The sequence below is a fragment of the Zalophus californianus genome, chromosome 1 (genome assembly GCF_009762305.2).
Source record: "Zalophus californianus isolate mZalCal1 chromosome 1, mZalCal1.pri.v2, whole genome shotgun sequence".
Classification (NCBI taxonomy): Eukaryota; Metazoa; Chordata; class Mammalia; order Carnivora; family Otariidae; genus Zalophus; species Zalophus californianus.
Window position 1 is genome coordinate 201,441,747 of NC_045595.1, and position 20,816 is coordinate 201,462,562.

Consider the following 20,816-nt stretch of genomic DNA (forward strand, 5'->3'; position numbering starts at 1 on the left):
TGTGTGTTTATATCTCTCCTATGACTTTGGCTTTTCGTGGAGCAATTTATTTTCTTCATTGCCAGCTGGGTGCAGTTACAAATAATCACTTTGATATTTTGAGTTTCATAAAAAAATTAAAACCACGTATGCTGTTTTAACTTAGGATAATTTATTGCAAAAGGAACAGAGAAATCCCACAGTTATAAAAGCAGAAATAAAAGACACCAGGAGACATGAAAGAGACCATTATAAAATGGTAAATATTCTTAAAGTCTTAGATGCCAAATGTTTTCGATCTTGGCTTGGCCCTGGACGATCTTGTTTGGCTTAGTTATCGTAGTCAAATTTAGATAATCCTTTTGTGGCCTCAGACGTTGGGCGTCTGGGGCAGGATTTCAGTAGAAGCCACAGAATCCATATCTTCCGTAACAAGATGGGCGGCAGCAGCCATATCTGTAGCCTCCCCAGCCCCAGCCACAGCCCTGTCTGTGGAAGCTGCCACATCCCCAACCACAGCCACAGCCCAGGCCACCAAAACCTCCACAGCCGTAGCCCAGGCCTCCGTCGTAGTTGCTGTAGTAGCTCATGGTGTCAGGTGTGATGAGTTTGGTTGCTGTTGAAGGCAAGGTCCTGAGTGTGAATGTCAGCATGTGTAGAGGGATGCTTATATACCCTGGGCAAAACATGATAATCACACGTAACTCTTCCTTTGTGTCATGCTGCATATTACCTGTAATGTTATAATTCATTATTCTCCTGTCTCCTGACACGGGGAGAGGCCCTCATTCCCGTTAAAATACCTCGGTTTACTTACCTTCTTATTTAGAATGTCCTTGAACCTGTTGTTTGGCTTTCATGGGAAGAAATGGCTGCCCCTTTAAATTTTGTACATTCCAAACCCTAAATTGAATTGCTTATTACCAAATATATTACATCATTTACATTGATGACTTTCCTTTTTTATTTAAACATTTCTCTGTTCAGTCGTCTCCCAAGTGGATAATTCCATACCCAGCTAAATTCACAGATATTTGTCCATTTAAATCAATATTTTTCAAAAGCAAATTCATTATGAAGGTGTAAGACTGAAGAAAGTGCCTCTGTTCAGAAAACATTTTTAAAAGAAAGTGCAGTTGATTTTTAGAATTTTAATTACAATCCCTTTATAATATTTTTGGCTTTAAACACTAGCTTCAGACCTTTTGGTTGCAAAACATGGAATAATTGATTCAGAATTGCATAAAAATCCATCTCAAAGACAGGCTTATCAGAGTAGAAATTCATTTTCCATTTCAATTCTAAAAACCTCCTCCATAACGATTCTCTTCGAAGTTTTACAAAAATTGCAGATTGCATCTGCCCCATGTTTTTGTACATGCCATTCTCTTCCTTTCCTTACCTTCTTTAGTAATCCATATAAGACCTTCTATTGTCTTCTCGTCCTGGCTTTTATTCTTCTTCCCTTCCTCTCAAAACCTACTAGGAACTACCAGGTAAAATTTTCAAGTTGACAATATTTCCCCTCACCCCTCTATTGGCTTGTTCTAGTAAATACTTCTTTCTATCTCCTCTTTATATCTACTGTAATATGTTTCCTTTTGTATATAATCTATTCTTTATCCATTTATTCTTAGGCATTTCTAACTATTCTCTACTACCTTGTTAATTGCTCAGTAGGTCTCATTTAAAAAAAACATACAATAACTCAGGGTTTTCAGAATTTAAAAGTATCTTAAATTAGGGGTATCTTCAAAGTTTTCAAAATGAAGACACGATAGTGAAATGACAGAACCAAGGAATGTGTGAGACATCTGGCTTGGACTTCATAGAATCCCTCCATTAACTTGGTTGAGTTAGTCAACTATGTCCAAGGTTGGCTCAAGTTTCTTGACTTGGGTCACTAAAAAATTTAATTTACATGATTTTTTAAAAAGGTTTATTTATTTATTTGAGAGAGAGGGAGAGAGCATGGGGGGAGGAGCAAAGGGAGAGGGAGAGAATACCAAGCAGACTCCCACGGAGTATGGAGCCCAACTCAGGGCTCAGTCACAGAACCCCGAGATCATGACTTAAACCAAAATCAAGAGCCAGCCACTCAACCAACTGAGCCATGCAGGAGCCCCTTAATTTATGTGATTTTGAATATACAGTTGAGTTTTTATGAGATTCCCAAATATTTTATCAAAGGTAAATTTCCTCAAATGTTTTAATCTTAAACAGCAGAATAGGGAATTAAGCACTGTTTATAGAACTAATGAAGAAATTATAAGGTAAACTAATAGTAGCTATCATGGCTACCACAATCTGTGCAACTCGCTGACATCCACCTTAGCAAGCTATCCTTTTTAAAGCCAAAATATGGTTCGATATGTCATAACCCAACATATCCCAAGTTTCTTTTATCCTAATATTATTTCATTATTTCTCACCCTAAACTAGAAATAATTGATAAGCTGAATTTTTCATTCTCAGTAAGTCCTTTCAAATACAGAGAACCATAAATAACTCAGACTGGAATAAGGAATAATTTGCCCATATAACGCAGCCACATCATGTGAGAGTGATTAATGGCTAATTTTCGTTTGTTTGGATTTGAAAGAGATGTATCCACCTGAGATAGAGCACTAAACAACAAAAATGAAAAACCTCAATAGTCAAATAAATAAAAATAGTTTCAAGGAATAAAATGTGATAGTTTTACACAAAACCAATTTTATTGCTAATGAGCAGCAAAATATCAACAGTAAAGTATTATAAAATACATAGAAAAAATATTTGTCTTTTTTTCTCTAAGTGAAAAACTTATCAAAATGAAAGTATCCATTAGAAAATGAAGAATATATATTTTTTGTAGAAGTATTTTTTATGTTCAGTTGCTTGGACCCAAAGTAGATTATTTGTTCTTCTTTTCACTTTTAGGAAGTTTCCTTTGAAATACATGTTAAATAACACTATGATAATGGGTAGGAAAGAAGAAAATGTGGTTTCACTTGGGATAAATAATAGTCCTTTACATATCAAATAAAGGAACTTTTGTTACAAATTCCAAAAGTTGTCCTGTAACTCAGACACAAATCAATAAACTATGAAGTGTAGGTCACAAAAATATACTATATTATCCTAGGAATGTCACATATGTTCTTTTTCTCATTCTAATTATATTGATAATTCTTTTCTCTTTGTAACTTTGTAACACCTTCCTCAGGCTGCAAAGGTACTGACATGTGTGAGAATAGAATAATGTCAAATGAAATTTAGTTATAGGAGTCAAAGTCTTTAAAAACTTGACCAAACTGTGTCCCCAATGTCCTCACCTGTGAAAGTACAACATTTGATAGGACAAGTGACAGGAGTTGGCTGATTTTTTTTTCTATCTTCAGGTTGTATAAACAAATCCAAATCTTTGTAATAAAAAACCATGATGAGGATTGAGTTTTTAACACTATTCATTCTTCATTTGCCTTGAAGTACAAATAATATTAGAAATTGAGAAGAGATTATATACAATAAAATAAAATTTTCACACAGTAAAAATGTAAAAGGAAAACACAATAAAAGGTAGTTAATCTAACAGAGGGAACCTATTCCCCATAAAACTCAGCTATATAATTGTAAACTACTCATGGAAATAAGACAAGAAACTTTACAGAGAGTATCAAATTTGTAAATATATAATGAAAAGAATCGGCATGATGGTGTAGATCACAGGTTTCAGTGAACTGGTTTCTGATCTTGGTTCTGACACTTGTGGTATTTGTGACTCCAGGCATCACGTAACCATCTGGAGTTCTGCACCCTGTATGATATAAGGGGCAGCACAGTACAATCTTTAATTCTAGGTCAGCTCTCACTTCTGCTGTGGTCCTTGTATTATTGGATTTCACCAAACTCAAACAGCAACAAAAACTTTATTTTGTTCCATTACCTGATATGCCATTCAAATTTTAAAAGGCAATATATTTTTGTTACATCTTTTACATACTCTGTTATGTAAAATACCAACAATAACGTGCTTGCTTTTGATGAGTGGTAATTGATTGGAAAACTACTTAAAAATCCTTTGATGAATGATGATTCTCATTAAGTAAATTTACAGAGTGATATATTTCCTGGTTGTATCTAGGTGTTTACATTTCATTTACAGTTGCAAAAGCCTTGAATGCATGAAGATCATGATGATGAAAGTAGAAAAAGAAGAATATCAGGGCACCTGGGTGGCTCAGTCAGCTGAGCATCTAACTCTTGATTTCAGCTCAGGTCATGATCTCAGGGTCATGGGATTGAGTCCCACGTTTGTCTCCATGAGATGCTGTCTCTCCTTCCCTCTGCTCCTCCCTACACTTGCACTCTGTGTAAATAAATAAAATCTTAAAAAAAAGAATATCACTGCATGCTACAGAGGAACAGTGATATGATAAAAATCTAAACCAATTATATCCTTAATACTACCTATATTTTAATTAACTAATTTGAAGTATTTTAATATATTTATAAAATAATTATTTTCATGAGAATGCCAAGTAGAAGAAATAGAGAAAAATATTATATATAATCAAGAAATTCATTTAAAAAAACATTTTCCTTTCCTAGAAGTTCAGAGAAATATTTTGATCTATCACTCTTTTTTTTCTTACTGTGAAAGAACTAAGGAAGGACACATTTTGAAAGAAGGATGAATTATTTTTCGTTTTGGACTGCATTGGTAAATGGAATTGTATAAGATGTTAAACATGTAAATTATTTTTATTTGTTGCCATAAATACATCAAAATTGTTAGACTTCATTTTTTTATTCTTGTTTAATTTAAATCTAAGCATTATCTGATTAAAATAAAGGAAAAATCAACAGGTATTTGAGAAGTTATTATTCATTTCAGTCTAAATTTATTGTTCTTTTTTATGTCTTTATCTGTTTGGGAAATAAATATTTAATACACAAGAAAGCATATTGGAGTCTTCATTGAAAGTTGAGTAATATCTATTTTTAGTTACATAATTGATAATAAAGAATTTAACAAAAGCTACGCTTTCAAATTAAGAGACTTTATTAAAGAAATCAAGGAGACATGATAGATACAAAACTGTGTAACTATAAATGTACTGGGAGCTTTAGGTGCTACTTATTTTGGTAAATGGACCCAGCCAAATCTTGGTTGACCCAGAGGTTGAAATTGGATTGTGCAAGTCCACTCATGGAAGCAGATATTAGACTCATAAAGAAGAGTTTTAATGGAAGACAGGATCCATATCCTCTACAGCAAGATGGGTGACAGCAGTTATAGCTGTAGCCTCCCCAGCCACAGCCACAGCCCCATCTGTGGGAGCTGCCACATCCCAGGTCTCCATAGTAGCTGCTGTAGTAGCCCTTTGGGTCAGGGGTGGAAGGTTTGGTTTGCTATGGAAGGTGTGTTTCCTGAGCATGAATCTCAAAATCTGCACAGAGGTTTTACACCCTAAGGTATGGATGTGGTAAATCATCCCAAATATACCTCATTTTCCTTCCTCAGAAGAAATTTCATGAAACAGGTATTTTTGGTTTTTTTGTTTAATGTGCATGGAGTGATCTTCCACTGAAGTAAAAATTTTAAGTTAATCTTAAGCTCAGTTAGCTCACTTCCTTTTATTAAATTTTGTTTATAATGAGAAATATTTATCTGCAACTTCAAAGACTATTCTTACATCAAGATTCACATAAACTCCACCTTATTTTGGTTTCTGAGGATCTCTACAGCTCAGTCAAGTGCCTGTCTGGCGACATCATCAAGATGACACCACTTTACCGCATATGCTCTCTCTTTATTTTTTCATGGAGAGGACTACTTCTTATTATTTGAGGTAAGCAGGGCACTAATGTTATTCTTAAATCCACACCCAATTAGAAACTATAAACCCTGGGGCTCCTGGGTGACTCAGTTGGTTAAGCAACTGCCTTCGGCTCAGGTCATGATCCCAGGGTCATGGGATCGAGCCCTGCACAGGGCTCCCTGCTTGGCGGGAAGCCTGCTTCTCCTTCTCCTTCTCCCACTCCCCCTGCTTGTGTTCCCTCTCTCGCTCTCTCTCTCTCTCTCTCTCTCTGTCAATTAAATAAATAAATAAAATCTTTAAAAAAAAGAAACTATAACAACTTAGATGTCAAATATCTAAACATATTGAGATACAAACAAATTTTACTTGACTTTTGTGCAGTACAGGACCAACACAGAACAAGTTATGTTTATAGTGTCTCATTAGGCTTATTTCTTAATCTTTGACACACAATATTTAAAATCCTGATGCCTCCTTAAAGAAGGCACTTCCAAACTTGAGAAAAAACAGAGGGAAGAAGAGAGGGAGAGAGAACAAAACAAATAAATATTCTTTGTTCCCCGTATTTAATCCTAGTCAAAACTGATGGTGCCTCAGTTAAATAAATGTCAATAATCCTTTGCAATTATGACCTGAAAGAGGTCAAGAGGGCATCCTGGCAATTTAGGACTTCTTTATGGGATCCAGGATCATTGTATTATGCCAGAAGAAATAAATAGCTTTATTGATCTTCTTGTGCAGGAATTGGGAAGAGAAACAAAAACATAGACAAATGTGAGTCATAGTGATTTCTCTCAGAGATAAATCTAAGGATATCTTTAATATTGTGCATGTGTGTGTTATTTGGATACTCACATTAAATCCATCACCCCAAAGGATGAGAAAATTAAAGAAATATTTGTTAAGGGTTTACACTTAATATTCATGGGGTATTTGATATTCTACTACCTGATATCCATGTGTTTCATTTTTTTTTAATTTTTTTTTAAGTTTAAAAATGACAAGGAGCATATTTAAAGTTCTTTTGAGGAGAGATTACCACATGACTCTAAGATAATTATGTTGATTTAAAAAGTCACAAAATACTTAATACCATTGCTTTATTCAACAATTCAATTTTGAATTCTGTTGAGCTATATCAATATTATAGTTGTATGTATATTGATCAGTAAATCACAGCATTAGTACTGGTTCCACCCCAGGCAGGACTAATACATTAGAATATAAACTAACCTGATTTTCCAAAGACTTTAATATCAAATGAGATAGAAATCAAATGCTCCGTTTTGATTTCTGTACTGAAATATACTTGTACTGCAGAAAACAACAATTTCTCAAATAAAAAGTTTACTAAAACTGACACAAGAAGAAACAAAAACCTTAATGAGTATATTTCTTAGGGAAATAAAGTTTGTATTAAAAAGAAAAAAACAGACTTCTAACAAAGAAAACTGCAGGTCACATTGCTTTAGTGGTGAATTTTAGCAACTACTTATTTATATAATAATACTAATTATTGCAAGAAATAGTATTAATTTTACACTAATTATTTCAGAAAATAAGCTCAATGTACAAATCCAGGATTCAATTATATATGAAAAATTAGAAAATAAAATGCAAGAATATCATTAACAATATCAGAAAAATAAAATAACAATAATTTAAAGAAATGTGCAAGACTTAGTTTTTGATAGTTACAAATTAATGCTGGAAGAAATTAATAAAGATATATATGGAGAGAGAGACATATATAAAATGTTCATATATTGATCATGGATAGAATACCTCCCAAATTATATATTAAATAAAATCATTAATTGAAATGACAGTATGATGTATATATTTACAAAAGATTCTAAAGTGTATAAGGAAATCCAAAAAACCTAAATTATCCAATGCAATATTTAAAAAGGAAAAAAAAACTTTACATTAACTGATTTTAACACTTATTAAACTCGAATAATCAAGAAAATTTGTTATTGGTGTGAGGATACACAAATAAGTCAATGAAAAATATTAGGGAGTCTAGAATTAGGCTTTTTTTCCCTACAAAGATTCCAAAACAAACAAAAGACTTTTCATCAAATGGTACTGAAACAATGGGATATTTATTGGGGCAAGAAGAAAATGACCTTCGTTTCTTCATAGTCTACACAAAAAATTACTTCAAATGTATGACAGAACAAAGCATAAAAACTAAAACTTTAAGGCTTCTAGAAGGTTTTTTGTTTGTTTTGTTTTAAGACACAGAAAGCACTGACTGTAAAATAAAACATTGTGCAGTGAAATTCATCAACAGCAAGCCACAGATCAGAAAAAAAACAGTGTAGCTATAGAAATAGAGGGCAGATGATGCAGACAGGTATGGATATAGATCAGAGATAGAGAATAGGGATGATGGAGATAGAGACATCCATCATACGTAAAGATCTCCTACAACTCAAATGTGTAAAGACAAATATACCCCCAAAACCTGAGAACATTGAGAGGAAGATATACAATAAGCAAATAAATTGTGTGACATGATTAGTTATCAGAGTTATCAGGGAAACACAAATTAAAACCACAATTATATCACACTACTCAACCACTAGAAGTGCTAAGATAAAAAAAAATTTGTTTTTCTTACTCAATAACTATGACTTAGATTAACTTACATAAAATTTGAGTTGATTTAAAAATGTTTCTAATTTTTATTAATGTGACTTCTAATACAATTTCCAATCTAATATCTCCATTGGAATTATCATCTTGTGATAGATTCCCAAGAGAGTTTAAGCCTAAAGTTTTGGCACACAGTACCATACTTCAAAAAATTCTGCTAACATGTTTAATTTAAAGCAATTTTCAATTGTGGAAATAACAAATACTTGGGGGAAAAACATCAGGCCCAAAAAGTTCTGGCTGATGAGCAGATTAAGTAGTCCTCACCCTACAAACAACTCATGAGGCAGCTAGTGAAAAGAGAATGAGTAACAGGGTCTGTGGGGTAGGATTGTTAGACTCCTTGGTCTAGCAGTTCACTACAAAGCTCTCACACAGCTCCTTGGTATCAATTTCTCTTCTCTGAAGAATCAATATTCTTCAGAATACTGTGGATAGAACCAGGGGCTAACTGGTCAAATAAATTAAAGTTATATGAAGACTATAACCAGAATCTTAGTGGAGGGATTTTAGCACTCCAAATCAATGCCATAAATTGGAGTTTGCTCAAATATAAATTTTGATTAAGAATTCAAAAAACCAACTAAGGCATATTTACTATTTAATAAGTACCTTCAGTGATCACTGACAAGACTACCTGGGACTAGAAGTCAGGATCCTGACTCACAAATACAGAAGAGGGAAGAAAAATAGCAAGCTGGAAAAGACCAGCAACCTCTCCCTCTCAAGCTAAATCTGTATTTGTTTTTCACTGATTTAATAATGTAAATAAATGATATCCTCAGGAAGAGAAACAGTTGCCTTCATTTGAAATATCATAAAACAAAGGAAAATTATTAAGATAAATGACTAAAGTTAAGACCATATTGTAATGCCACATTAAACACATTTAGTGTTTGGAAAATGGAAAATGATTATAGAGATTTCTCCCAGTATAAAACACACTAAAGACATTTCCGATGAAAAATGAGTGTCTTGAGAGTGAAAGGAGACTAATGGCTGTGATAAAATATCCAATATTTATAGAATAAGTTTGAATTGCTATTGAACAGCTGTATATACAGGGACAACTCTTAAATCTTAGGCCAACAAGTTGGTGAGCCTGCAATTCGTCTTCTCTGGCTGATATAAGCTGGAAATAGATTTGATAAAATTAAACATTTAAGAAGTTAAATCTTATTGTTGGATCATTCTCCCAAGAATCTTAGATCTTAAAACTTAGTAGAAACCAAGTGTCCAGCATCTTCCACAACAAATTGGATGGCAGCATTTATATCCACCACCGCCATACCTTGTTTTCAAAAGCTGTCACATCCAAGGTCATTGCAATAGCCCTGATCATGGAAGCTGGCATCCAGGCATCCCAGGTAGTTGCCAGTTAGCTCACTGTGTAGAGTTGATGGTCAAAGACATTTAAGTGTGACAGTCTTAGGTACTCTCTATATAATATTTATACCAAAGGACATATGGAAGAAAACCTCAGTAATCTGCTTTCTCATGAAAAAAGGGGGCCTCACATCTATTAAAACTAGGCTTGCTTTGGTGGATCAGATCAATCAATATTTTCCAATTAGTGTTATTAGGTTTTAATTATGTTTGCCACATATTCACCTTTAGTATAAATTTATTTTATTATGCCTTCAAGCAAGAATACCAGGCTGCTGATAATCCTGAATTTAGATATTGGGGAGATTTAGTGCTTGCCCCATGAATGATATTATCATTTTGTTTTTAGTGAAAAAAATCTATAGATCCCTTTAAACACCCATTTCAAACTTTGTCTCTATCTCTCTTCTACCATTGACTATATCATGTTTTGTTGTAGATATTTGATGACAGTTCAACCTCTACAACTTATCTGTAAGCACCAGATAAGATCTGTTAATTCTATATAGGTTTATCTTTTTATCTGTTGAATGCCTACCACATAAAGTCTGTGTTCAATAAGTCTTATCGAGTGAATGTACCTTCATTTGATTCTACTATATACACAAATCTCAATCACCATGACACTGTATTTGGCACTCATAGAAGCAATAAGTTTCTGCTTTTCACCCAGAAGTTCACTCATGCCCACTTTGGAAAAGTCAAAGTTCCTTTTTCTGGCATTGCAAGGATAGCAGGTCTTCATCCAAACTTGAGGGGCTCTCCTTTTTCCTACTCTTTAAACGTCAAACTAATTTATTAGAGAAAAAAATTCCTGAAAGAATGCTTCCTTGAGTCTGTTAAGAGTATACCAAAAATGGAATTCTTTTAGTGCCACAATTTTCCCATTTACCCTTATTTTACACTGGGGCGGGGCGGGGGGGAGGAAGCCTCACCTGAAACCTAAGATGCATTTGGAAGAGAGTCAATATTACTATGACTTTTATCTGAAGACATGAAAATGTTAACACTCTTAACTTGTAGCTCTTTTAAAAAATTAAGCACCATCCGTTAAGCAAGTCAAAATATTCCTTGGAATACGTTGGCTCAGTCACCTAAGTGGGTCATGGATAAGGAAACAACCATGAGGGGAAAAATCCCACTCTAAAAAGGAAGTTCATTTTCCTGATTGGATATGTTCTTTATTTTTAATCAGTTGGGGGTAGGGAAAGAAGAGGAGAATTTGTGATGTCACTAAAGCTTTATTGAAAAATTACTACAGAAATGGAAGCAATGATGATATATGAGTAGTTGAATGGTTTAGAGATGAATCCATGATTGGTTTCAACCCTGGATTCCAGTCTTGCTGGTGATGCTGTTGCCACTCCTTCCTTGTTCTTGTGGAAGGTCCCACCAGGGTTATGAAAGCTTTTTATAGAATCCAAGAGGAACATATTAGAAAACTCTTTGGAGAAAAGGATCTGAAAGTCAAGCTTTCTGTTTCTGGGGTGCAGAAACATCAATAGATTTTTCAGTAGAAGTTCAAATCCACATCTTCTAAGGCCAGAGCCAGGACCAAGACCTCCATAGCTAGAGCCTAAGCCATAGATCGGACCATGGGAGCTTTTGCAAAGCACAACCAGAACCAGAATCCAGACCACTGTTGTCAAAGCTCAGGCCTCCATAACAGCTGCTAGTGTGAGGACTTGTGGGTTTGGTTGAGGGTTGTCCAAGTTCCTCCATGTGTGAACTAGCACCTGCAGAGAGGCTCATCTACTACCTCAGCAGTCCATGTGGCAAACCATGCTGATTTACTTCAAGCGTATTCAAAACCAAGACTGTTTGACTATAGAAATCCAATTAAACTTTTCTTTTCTTAATTAGAAAAGACCCAATTAAGGAAGCTTACATTTTTAATTTGATTTTCCTGCTGAGTTTGCATTTCACGAAACCTATTGCACATAAAGAGAAGAGTTCATGGGCCCTGCAAGGCCAACCATGATTTAATCCTCCACGAAGTCAACTATAGGCCAGGCTTGGAGGCCTCAGGCAGCCCTCTGATGATGTCACCTGAAATAGTATCTCCTTATTCAGTCCATTTCCTTGGCCACTTATTTTTCACCAAATTTAATTGTATACATTATTTTTATCTATTCACTGTTAAGATACTTGTTAGATCTATTGCTGACTGAAGTTGCAATACTATATAAAATTGGAATTAATTGAACATGACAAGAGGACAACCATGTAGTATCAAATATGTATTTTTAAAACTTTTTCCCATTCAAGTTTTGTGAACTAGCTCATGTTACATTTTAGCATTTGTTTCCTGAAACATGTTTTAATCTTTGGTAACACAAAAGTATTTTAGAGGTGAAGATTTTGAGTTTGGCATTTTAGTAGGCAATCAATGAGGCCACTATTTAATATTTATAATTTATGTTACAATAATAGAAAGAAATAATACATCTTCATATTCTTCTGTCAGTATTACTCTCATTCCTTATAGCAAAAAGGAGTAATGAATAATTAGTGTTTCTGCCAAAATCTTTCTTTACATTTTGCAAGGTCAAACAATTTTATATTTTTTACTATAAATCTTATTTGGTTATTAAAATGGAAATTGTATTTCATTTATAGTCCATTTACATAGAGATAACCCTTCCTTTCTTTCTTCCTTCTTCCTTCTTGCTTTCCACTCTTGCTCTTAACTGAATTCTAATGCCATATATATATATACACACACACACACACACACACACACACACACACACACACACATATTTTCCCCTCAATGTTTAGAAACTATACAATATTTTAGGATAATAAAACATGAATAATAACTTACTGTTACAGAATTTATTATTATGGAAAATAAATAGAAAAAAGTATATGTGTTATAATTTAATATTGACATAGTTGTGGTAAAATCTAAAATCTTAAAATTTGGAATATTAAATTTAAATATTTAAGAGATCTGAAGATAAAATGGCGGGGTGGCCAACTGGCCTGGTTTTCATGGATGGTGTCAGTTTGGGCATTAAATGTACCAAGTGCTGGGAAAACTCTCAGTCATGAGTAAACTAGGTTGGTTGGTCACCTAGAAGTAATTCATATCTAAGAGGGTCAAACCAGCAAACTTTCTCTAGACATGAATGCATATATATTAGATCTTTCAGAAAATGTAAATAAGAATTTAACAGGTGGAACAAAAGGAAAAATAAACTTTTATTCTGAAGGAACTTTAAGTGGCATAGTACATAGCATATACATAGAATAGAGTTAAATAACCCTAATAAATAAATAAATATTTTTATATATAAATAAATATATAAATAAATATATAGATAAAATAAAAAGAGCAAGGAAGGGATTGGTGTAAAATGAGACAAAAAGAAGTCTACATTTCTAAAAAAATCTTATATGCCCATTAAAGTATTTTTATTTTATCTTCCAGTTCTGAGATCAGCAAACTGCCGTCCCTGGGGTCAAATCCTGCCAGTACTTGTAATATAAATAAAGTTTTATTGAACAAGCACACTCTTCATTTATGTATTGTCTGTGACTGATTTCCTACTACTACAATGAATTGAGTAGTTGTGCTAGAGAATAATTGACCAGAAAACCTAAAATGTTTACTATTTGCCACTAACTCCTACTGTAGGTATTGGAAAGCTCACAGAGGTATCCAAGAAGTGGAGGGATGTGATTGATCTTATTCAGTCCTTTTATTTAAGCAAAGAGGCTGCTAATATTTCAGGACGTTATTGACCTAAGAGATATTTAAGCAGCTCATGGATTAGATAGTTGTCTTTTTATCTTTTAACTGAGAGCTATCCTAGCAATAACTTATCCTATCTAAACCACCATTCAATTTTTAAACTTATTCCATACTACTTTGAAATGCACAAAAGTGAGATCAGAGTTGATGAAGAATAGGAGAAATAAGTCTTTTTGAGATATTAGAAGTTTAACAATGTTTGCTTGTTTAAGCCTACGGGAAAAAGAAGTAATTTAATAATGTAACCCAAGCCTATCATTTAGAATCAACAAGAATGAAGGAAACTAATTTGAAAAAAGGCAATTTGGAGAGGAAAGCATATAAAAAGTTTTTTCTAAGTTAATTGCTGTGGAAAAAAGGTATGGGAAAACAGCTGAGTTAACCTGTATAAAGGGAAAACAGCTGAGTTAACCTGTATACAATAACCCAATCATAGGGTAAAGAACGTAGTTTCTTATGATTAACAATAGATTTTTCTTAACAGTTTTTTGGTGTTTTGTTTTGTTTTAACCAAGCTGAGGAAGTTCTCCTCTATTCTTAGTTGGAGTTGAATTTTTAACATAATAGGGAGTTGGGTGTTTAAGGCTTTCCTTGCATCTAGTGATATGATCATATGATTTTTTTAGCCTATTGATAAGGGTATATTACATTACCTGATTTGCAAATGTTAAACCAGTTTTCTTTTAAAAAAAAAGATTTTATTTATTTATTTGACACAGAGACACAGCAAGAGAGGGAACACAAGCAGGGGCAGAGGGAGAGGGAGAAGCAGGCTTCCTGCCGAGCAGGGAGCCCAATGCAGTGCTTGATGCAGGGCTTGATCCCAGGACACTGGGATCATGACCTGAACCGAAGGCAGACGCTTAACGACTGAGCCACCCAGGCGTCCTGATATAGGCCTTTTTAGATGATCTATGTATCCTCATCTGAGTTTTTAGGGTTTGTATCTTAAAAGTATTTGTTCATTTGATCTAAGTTATCAAATTTATGGGTGTAGAATTATTTGTACATTCTTTATTATCTTTTAAAGTCCATGAAATCAGTGGTCATGACCTCTATTTCATTTCTAATATGAGTAAGGTGGGGCTAGAACTGATAGAAATCTATCAATTATTGCATCTTTTCAAAGAATTAGCTTTTGGATTTGTTGATTTCCCCTATTTTTCTCTTTTTAAGTTGATTGATTTCTTCTCTAGTGCTATTCTGTATTTTTCTTTTGCTTCTTTTGGACTTAACTTTTTTCTTTTTTTTCCCCTAGTTTCCTAAGGTAGAAGCAAGGTTATCAATTTTAGACCACTTTGTTTCTTTTCTGATATATACATTTAATGCTATAAATTTCCCTCTAAGTACTGTTTTTGCTGAGTCCTACACATTTCACTAAATTGCATTTTTTCATTTAGTTTAGTTTTCATTTAGTTCATTTAGTTTAAAATATCTTTTCAATTTCTCTTGAGACATATTTTTAATTCATACGTGTGCTGTTTATTTTCCAACCATTTGGGGATTTTCCAGCTATGTTTCCATTATTGATTTCTAAATTAACTTCATTGTGGTCTAAGAACATACTTTGTATGTTTTCTATTTCCTTTTAAATTTGTTAAAATGTGTTTAATGGTCCAGAATGTGGTCTATCTTGATGAATGTTCCTAGCAAGCTTTTGAGGAATGTGTATTCTACTCTTATTGGATGAAATATTTTATAGATATGAATTCTATCAAACAGATCATGTGAATTCTTTATGTCATCTATATCTCTATTGATTTTTTTGCTTGATTGATCAGTTACTAACAAAACATGTTAAGTCTTCAGCTACAGGACTGGACTTGTCTATTTCTTTTTTTTTAAAGACTTTATTTATTTGAGAGAGAGAGAGAGAACATGAGCCAGGGGAGGGTGGAGGGCAGGGGGAGAAGGAGAAGCAGACACACTGCTGAGCAGAGAGCCACATGCGGGGTTCGACCCCAGGACCCCCAGATCATGACCTGAGCCAAAAGCAGATGCTGAACCAACTGAGCCACCCAGGAGCGCCTGGATTTGTCTGTTTCTTCCATAAATTTCATCAGGTTTTGTCTCAGTATTACATTCTTCTGCTAAGTGCATGTAGTTTTGCATTGTTTTGTCTTCTTTGTTCTTATTCATTTTCCCTTTTCTGAAGTATTTTTATCTGAAATAAGAACCCTAGTTTGCATGGTGTATTTTCTCCAACCCTTTACTATAACCTTAAAGTAGGTTTTTCTTTGTAGGTAACATGGTAGTTGAGTCTTAGGTGGTGTTTTTATTTATTTGTTTGTTTTAATCCATGATGAAAATCTTTGTCTTTTCCCTGATGGATTTATATCATTCACATTAAAAGTGTTTATTTATATAGTTTATATAGGTGAATTAATATCCGTGTTTGTAACTGTTTTCTATCTATTGCATTTGGTCTTTGTTTCTTCTCATGTTTTTCTTCTTTCTCTGCTGTTAATGAGCATTTTATATGGCTACACTTTATCTCCTCTCTTAGAAAGCATTTCAATTATACTTTTTTGTGTGTGTGTGTTTTCCCTGGAGTTTACAGCACACATTTTAAGCTAATCTAAGTTCATTTTCAAATAGCAGTACCACTTCACAAGTACTATGGATACCTAATAACGGAGTGTTCTAAATTCCCCTCTCCTGCCTCTTACAGCACTTCACTTATCCCTGGGCTATTTTACTAAATACATTGTTACTATTATTGCCTTAAGTAAACAGTTACATTTTAGATCAATTAAGGATAAAGAAAGATTTTACTTCACCCTGTTTGATTCTTTCTCGGTTCCATTCTGCCTCCAAGTAGACAATGAGGCTGTAAAGCAACTGAAAGTGTTTATATGGCACTTTGGGGATTGCAAACTAGAAGATAGTCACCTGAAATCAAGTGTGCTCCAAGGTGCAAGCAGAAAGTGCAGGCATCAAAAAAAAAAAATGAAATCTTGCCAGGGCGCCTGGGTGGCTCAGATGGTTAAGCATCTGCCTTCAGCTCAGGTCATGGTCCCTGGGATCGAGCCCCATATCGGGGCTTCTCCCTCTCCCTCTGCCTCTCTCCTTGCTCATGCTCTCTCTCTCTCTCTCTCTGTATCTCTGTGTCTCAAATGAATAAATAAAATCTTTAAAGAAATGAAATCTTACCATTTGCAATGACGTGGATGGAACTAGAGAGTATTATGCTAAGCTAAATAAGTCAATCAGAGAAATACAAGTATCATATGATCTCGCTGATGTGTGGAATCTGAGAAACAAGACAGAGGATCATAGGGGAAGGGAGGGAAAAATGAAAAAGATGAAACCAGAGAGGGAGACAAACCATAAGAGACCCTTAATCTTAGGGAAACAAACTGAGGGTTGCTGGAGCAGAGGGGAATGGGAGGGATGGGGTGGCTGGGTGATGGACATCGGGGAGGGTATGTGCTATGGTGAGCGCTGTGAATTGTGTAAGACTGATGAATCACAGACCTGTACCCCTGAAACAAATAATACATTATATGTTAATTTAAAAAAATTAAAAAAAGAAAGTGCAGGCTTATAAAGGCAAAGGAATCCTGCAAGGTTACATAAGTTTATATTGTAAGAGTTATGATTGGTGCTGGCAGATTTTAAACTGACTATATGTGATTGGTTATTTAGCTAATGGGTGTTACATTATCTATTTCAGTCCAAAATAGGAAGATGTGTTTTACCAGGTGGTGGAGCTGAAACCGACAAAAATCAGAAGTTCTTGGTGTTTTGGTAATTGAAGCACAAGACCCACATAGGCCCTACTTCCTCAATGACCTTCTGACTCTATTTTGAGTAACTCTTTTAGCAATGCTTACTTTATTTTTAAATCTTCTTTCACACTTTCTTTGTGTAGATCCAAATTTCTTTATCATTTTCATGCTTAAAAAATGTCTTTTAGTATTTCTTTACAGAGCAGGTTACTGGTGATGGATTCCCTTAGTTTTTGTTTATCTTAGAAAGTATTTATTCTCCTACTTTGAAGGGTGATTTCTGGTATAGAAATCTAGGTTTGTGGGGGTTTCTTCCAATACCTTAGTATTCCATTTTACCCTCTCCTTGCATGCATAATTTTATATGAGAAATACACAGTAATACCTAACATTTTTCCTCCAGAATTTACATTCTTTTTTTTCCTAAGAAATTTGTTTGTCTTAGACTTTTTTCTAGTTTGAATGTAATATGTCTAGGTGTCAGGGTTTTGCAGATTCCTTTATTTTGTTTTGTTTTATTTTGGTTGATATTCTTAGAACAAGCTAGATCTATGATTTGGCATGTTTATAATGTTGCAAGTTTCAGCCATTATTTCTTCAAATATATAATTTTTTCTATTTTGTTCTCTCTTCTCATTTGACACATTTTAATACACATTTTAATATTGCCCCACAGTTCTTGGGTGTTTTATTGTTTTGTTTTGTTTTTTTCCCTGTTCACACTTCGTTTTGGTCAGTTTATTTTGATCTATCTTCAAGCTCATTGATTCCTCCCTGGGTTGTGTTGAGTCTACTAATGAACCCCTCAAAAGCATTCTTCATTTCTCAGACTACCTTTTCTATTTCTAGCATTTCTTTTAGATCCTGTCTTAAAGTATCCATCTCTCTGCTTCCATCATGCATCCATTTTTCTAAGGCATTTACTTTCACCATTAGAGCTCTTCACATATTAACCACACTGTTTTAAATTTCATGTCTTATTAACTCCATTTATGCCATTTTTGAGTCCAGTTCAGATCATTGCTTTATTCAGAATCTGCTTTTTCTTTCCTTGGGCATGACTTGCAATTTTTTGCTGAAAGCTGGACATGATGTATTGGTTAATAAAAACTGAATTGAAGGAAAGAAGCTTTCAGTGTAAGCATTTGTGTTAATCTGGTTAGGGGTTTGGCTTTTTTAATGTTTACTGTAACAATAGGTGCCAAAGTCTTCAAATTCCTCTAGTATCCTTTTTGTTGTTTTGTTGTTTTCTCTGGACTTTGGTTTCTTTATGTATCACCCCCTCAGAGTCAGTTTGTGTCTTGTAACACTTCTGGTTTGAATCCACTGGAATTTATTATATCAAAGCCTTATTGGTTTGGTGATAAGATCTGTGTAAAGGGACCATTCTATAATCTTCTGATTAAATATCCATTTTTTTTTTTGAATGGGGACTGATCTTAGTGCTGTAAACTTGGTAAGTTTTTCTCCAGTTATACAGTTTATTAACCTTAAAATAAAACTGCCAATTATTTTACCAGCAAAAATGGGTTTATTTGGGCATAGCAGAGAATTCAACCTGGGACAAATAAGCTATGACTAAACCATAGGCAAGTCCAACACACAAAGGAGAGGAACATTATTTTATGGAGAAGGGGGGAGTTGGGAGGAGTTGTTTTGAACAAAAGTCCATTGGAGAAAAGCAAGAGTTCCCCTAAGTTGATGAGGGTTTTTCATTGGCTGACTTGCAGGGGTGGTCGATGTCTTGTAGAGGATGCAATGTGTATCTTTCCCTGTTGGGGCTTATAATTGATGATTCTTTCCCGTTGAGATTCTTTGGTTAGGGGCCTCTAACTGACAAATCTTGCTATATTTGACATGGAGTAGTAAGGCTCTCCTATCAACCTCTCCCTCTAGCTTCCCAAGTCCACTTTAGTGAAGGAGATTCCTTTTATTAATTTTTCACAAGCTTTTCCCACCTTTTCCCTCTCCCTTGGCTGCAGCATTCTTCATGGATTTCCTTGGAGCCCTGTCTTCTGTGGTCAATGCACCTCTCCCACATTAGGTGAGACAGGACGACTGGAAGGGCTGGATGGTGAGAATTTCTCCTCCCTCAGCTCAGGTACGGTTTCAGAATTACACTCTGGCAATGTTTTTTTGATTTTTGGTTTTTGTGTTTTCTCCTGGAGATTAGGTCTCTTTTATCCAAAAGACTCTGGGTGTATATCACAGTAGTTACCCTTCCCATCCTACTTCCGGAATCAAGAGGACATCTTTCTTGGTTGTTCACAGGGAAAAATCTGCCCAGTAAAGTATGGGGATGACCTCACATTGTTTCCCTGGTAGTTTCTCGTTCATACACTTGTCTATATTTAGCCTCTAAAAACTCAGAAAAAAATAACATTGAATGTTCCTACCAATTCAAGCAGCTTCTGCTTCATATAAGAAGATTTTTGAAGCTCTATATTTTTTAATGTATGGGTCTTTCTAGTTTGAGAGTGGGAGTTTGCCTAGTGACCTTAGTTCTCTGATGCATCCAAAAATAAAAACATTGATTTTTGTTTTGGCCAGACTTGTCTTGCCGTAAGGACTGTAGTGAACACTTCCAAGCTTTTTACATGCCAGAGCTGAAATGCGAAGTCTTATATATCACCTTTAATATATGCTAAAGACATTTCTAATAAACTCACTTAAGGGTCATCTGACTCCCTAGAAGAATAAAACTTTATTTGCATAATGGATTTTGGCCCAGCCTTTTCCAGTTATAAAACTAAGGGAGTGTGATGATGTTCTTTTCACAAAAGAGAAAACTGCAAAGATTATTGTTTATTGTCCATTGCAAGTGAATCAATTTTTTGTAGATATCTCTGCAGTTCTCTTATTCACTGATAATGAATATCCTGAGTTTTCATATTTTCCTCTGAACCAGGTTTGTCATCCTGCTGGCTCCCTGGTTAATACATTAAATAAAATTTTGCACATGCTTACTATCTCTTTTTATAAGAATTATGATTTTGACCTTTGCAGAACCTATGCTTTGATGGTGGCTTGATGTCAAATTGTGGAAGGCTTTATAATATCTTCCAAAAGATTTCTAATTTTATGGTATAGTATTGATTAGGGAAGTTATGCTATATCATAATTATACAGATTATACTGTAATTTGCATTGTTCATGCATGGACATCATTTCTCATGCCCCTAAGCCCATCTTGTTTCTTTCAACCTTCTTATTTGCCAAGGATAAAATACATCATTCAATACTTAACTGAGGCCTCACATCATCTGTGAAAAGTTTCTACCCAAAGTTGAGTTTAAAAATTACTGTGCTGAAACTGATAGTTCTGCTATGTATTTTCTTTCCTCAAAAATGGTATAACATTTAATTCTCCTGAAGAAATGGATTTTATGTTTTTCGTCTTCATAGTTCCAGTGGTTATAATTGTCTCTAGAATGTTGTAGAAAAAAGTAATATGTTTACTAAACTAAATAAAGTACAAAAATGACTGAC

At 34.3% G+C, this 20,816-nt stretch overlaps 1 protein-coding gene across 1 annotated transcript; it reads right to left on the bottom strand.

Moving 5' to 3' along the window:
• Nucleotides 1–377: 377 nt before the first annotated feature.
• LOC113918961 (keratin-associated protein 19-7-like) lies at nt 378–569 on the bottom strand. The gene has a single exon (XM_027587924.1). The coding sequence runs from the start codon at nt 567–569 to the stop codon at nt 378–380; it is 192 nt and encodes a 63-aa protein (XP_027443725.1).
• Between the last annotated feature and the right edge of the window lie 20,247 nt (nt 570–20,816).

Coding starts and splice junctions, on each gene's coding strand:
- LOC113918961 (XM_027587924.1), bottom strand. CDS start 569: ATGAGCTACTACAGCAACTACGACGGAGGCCTGGGCTACGGCTGTGGA.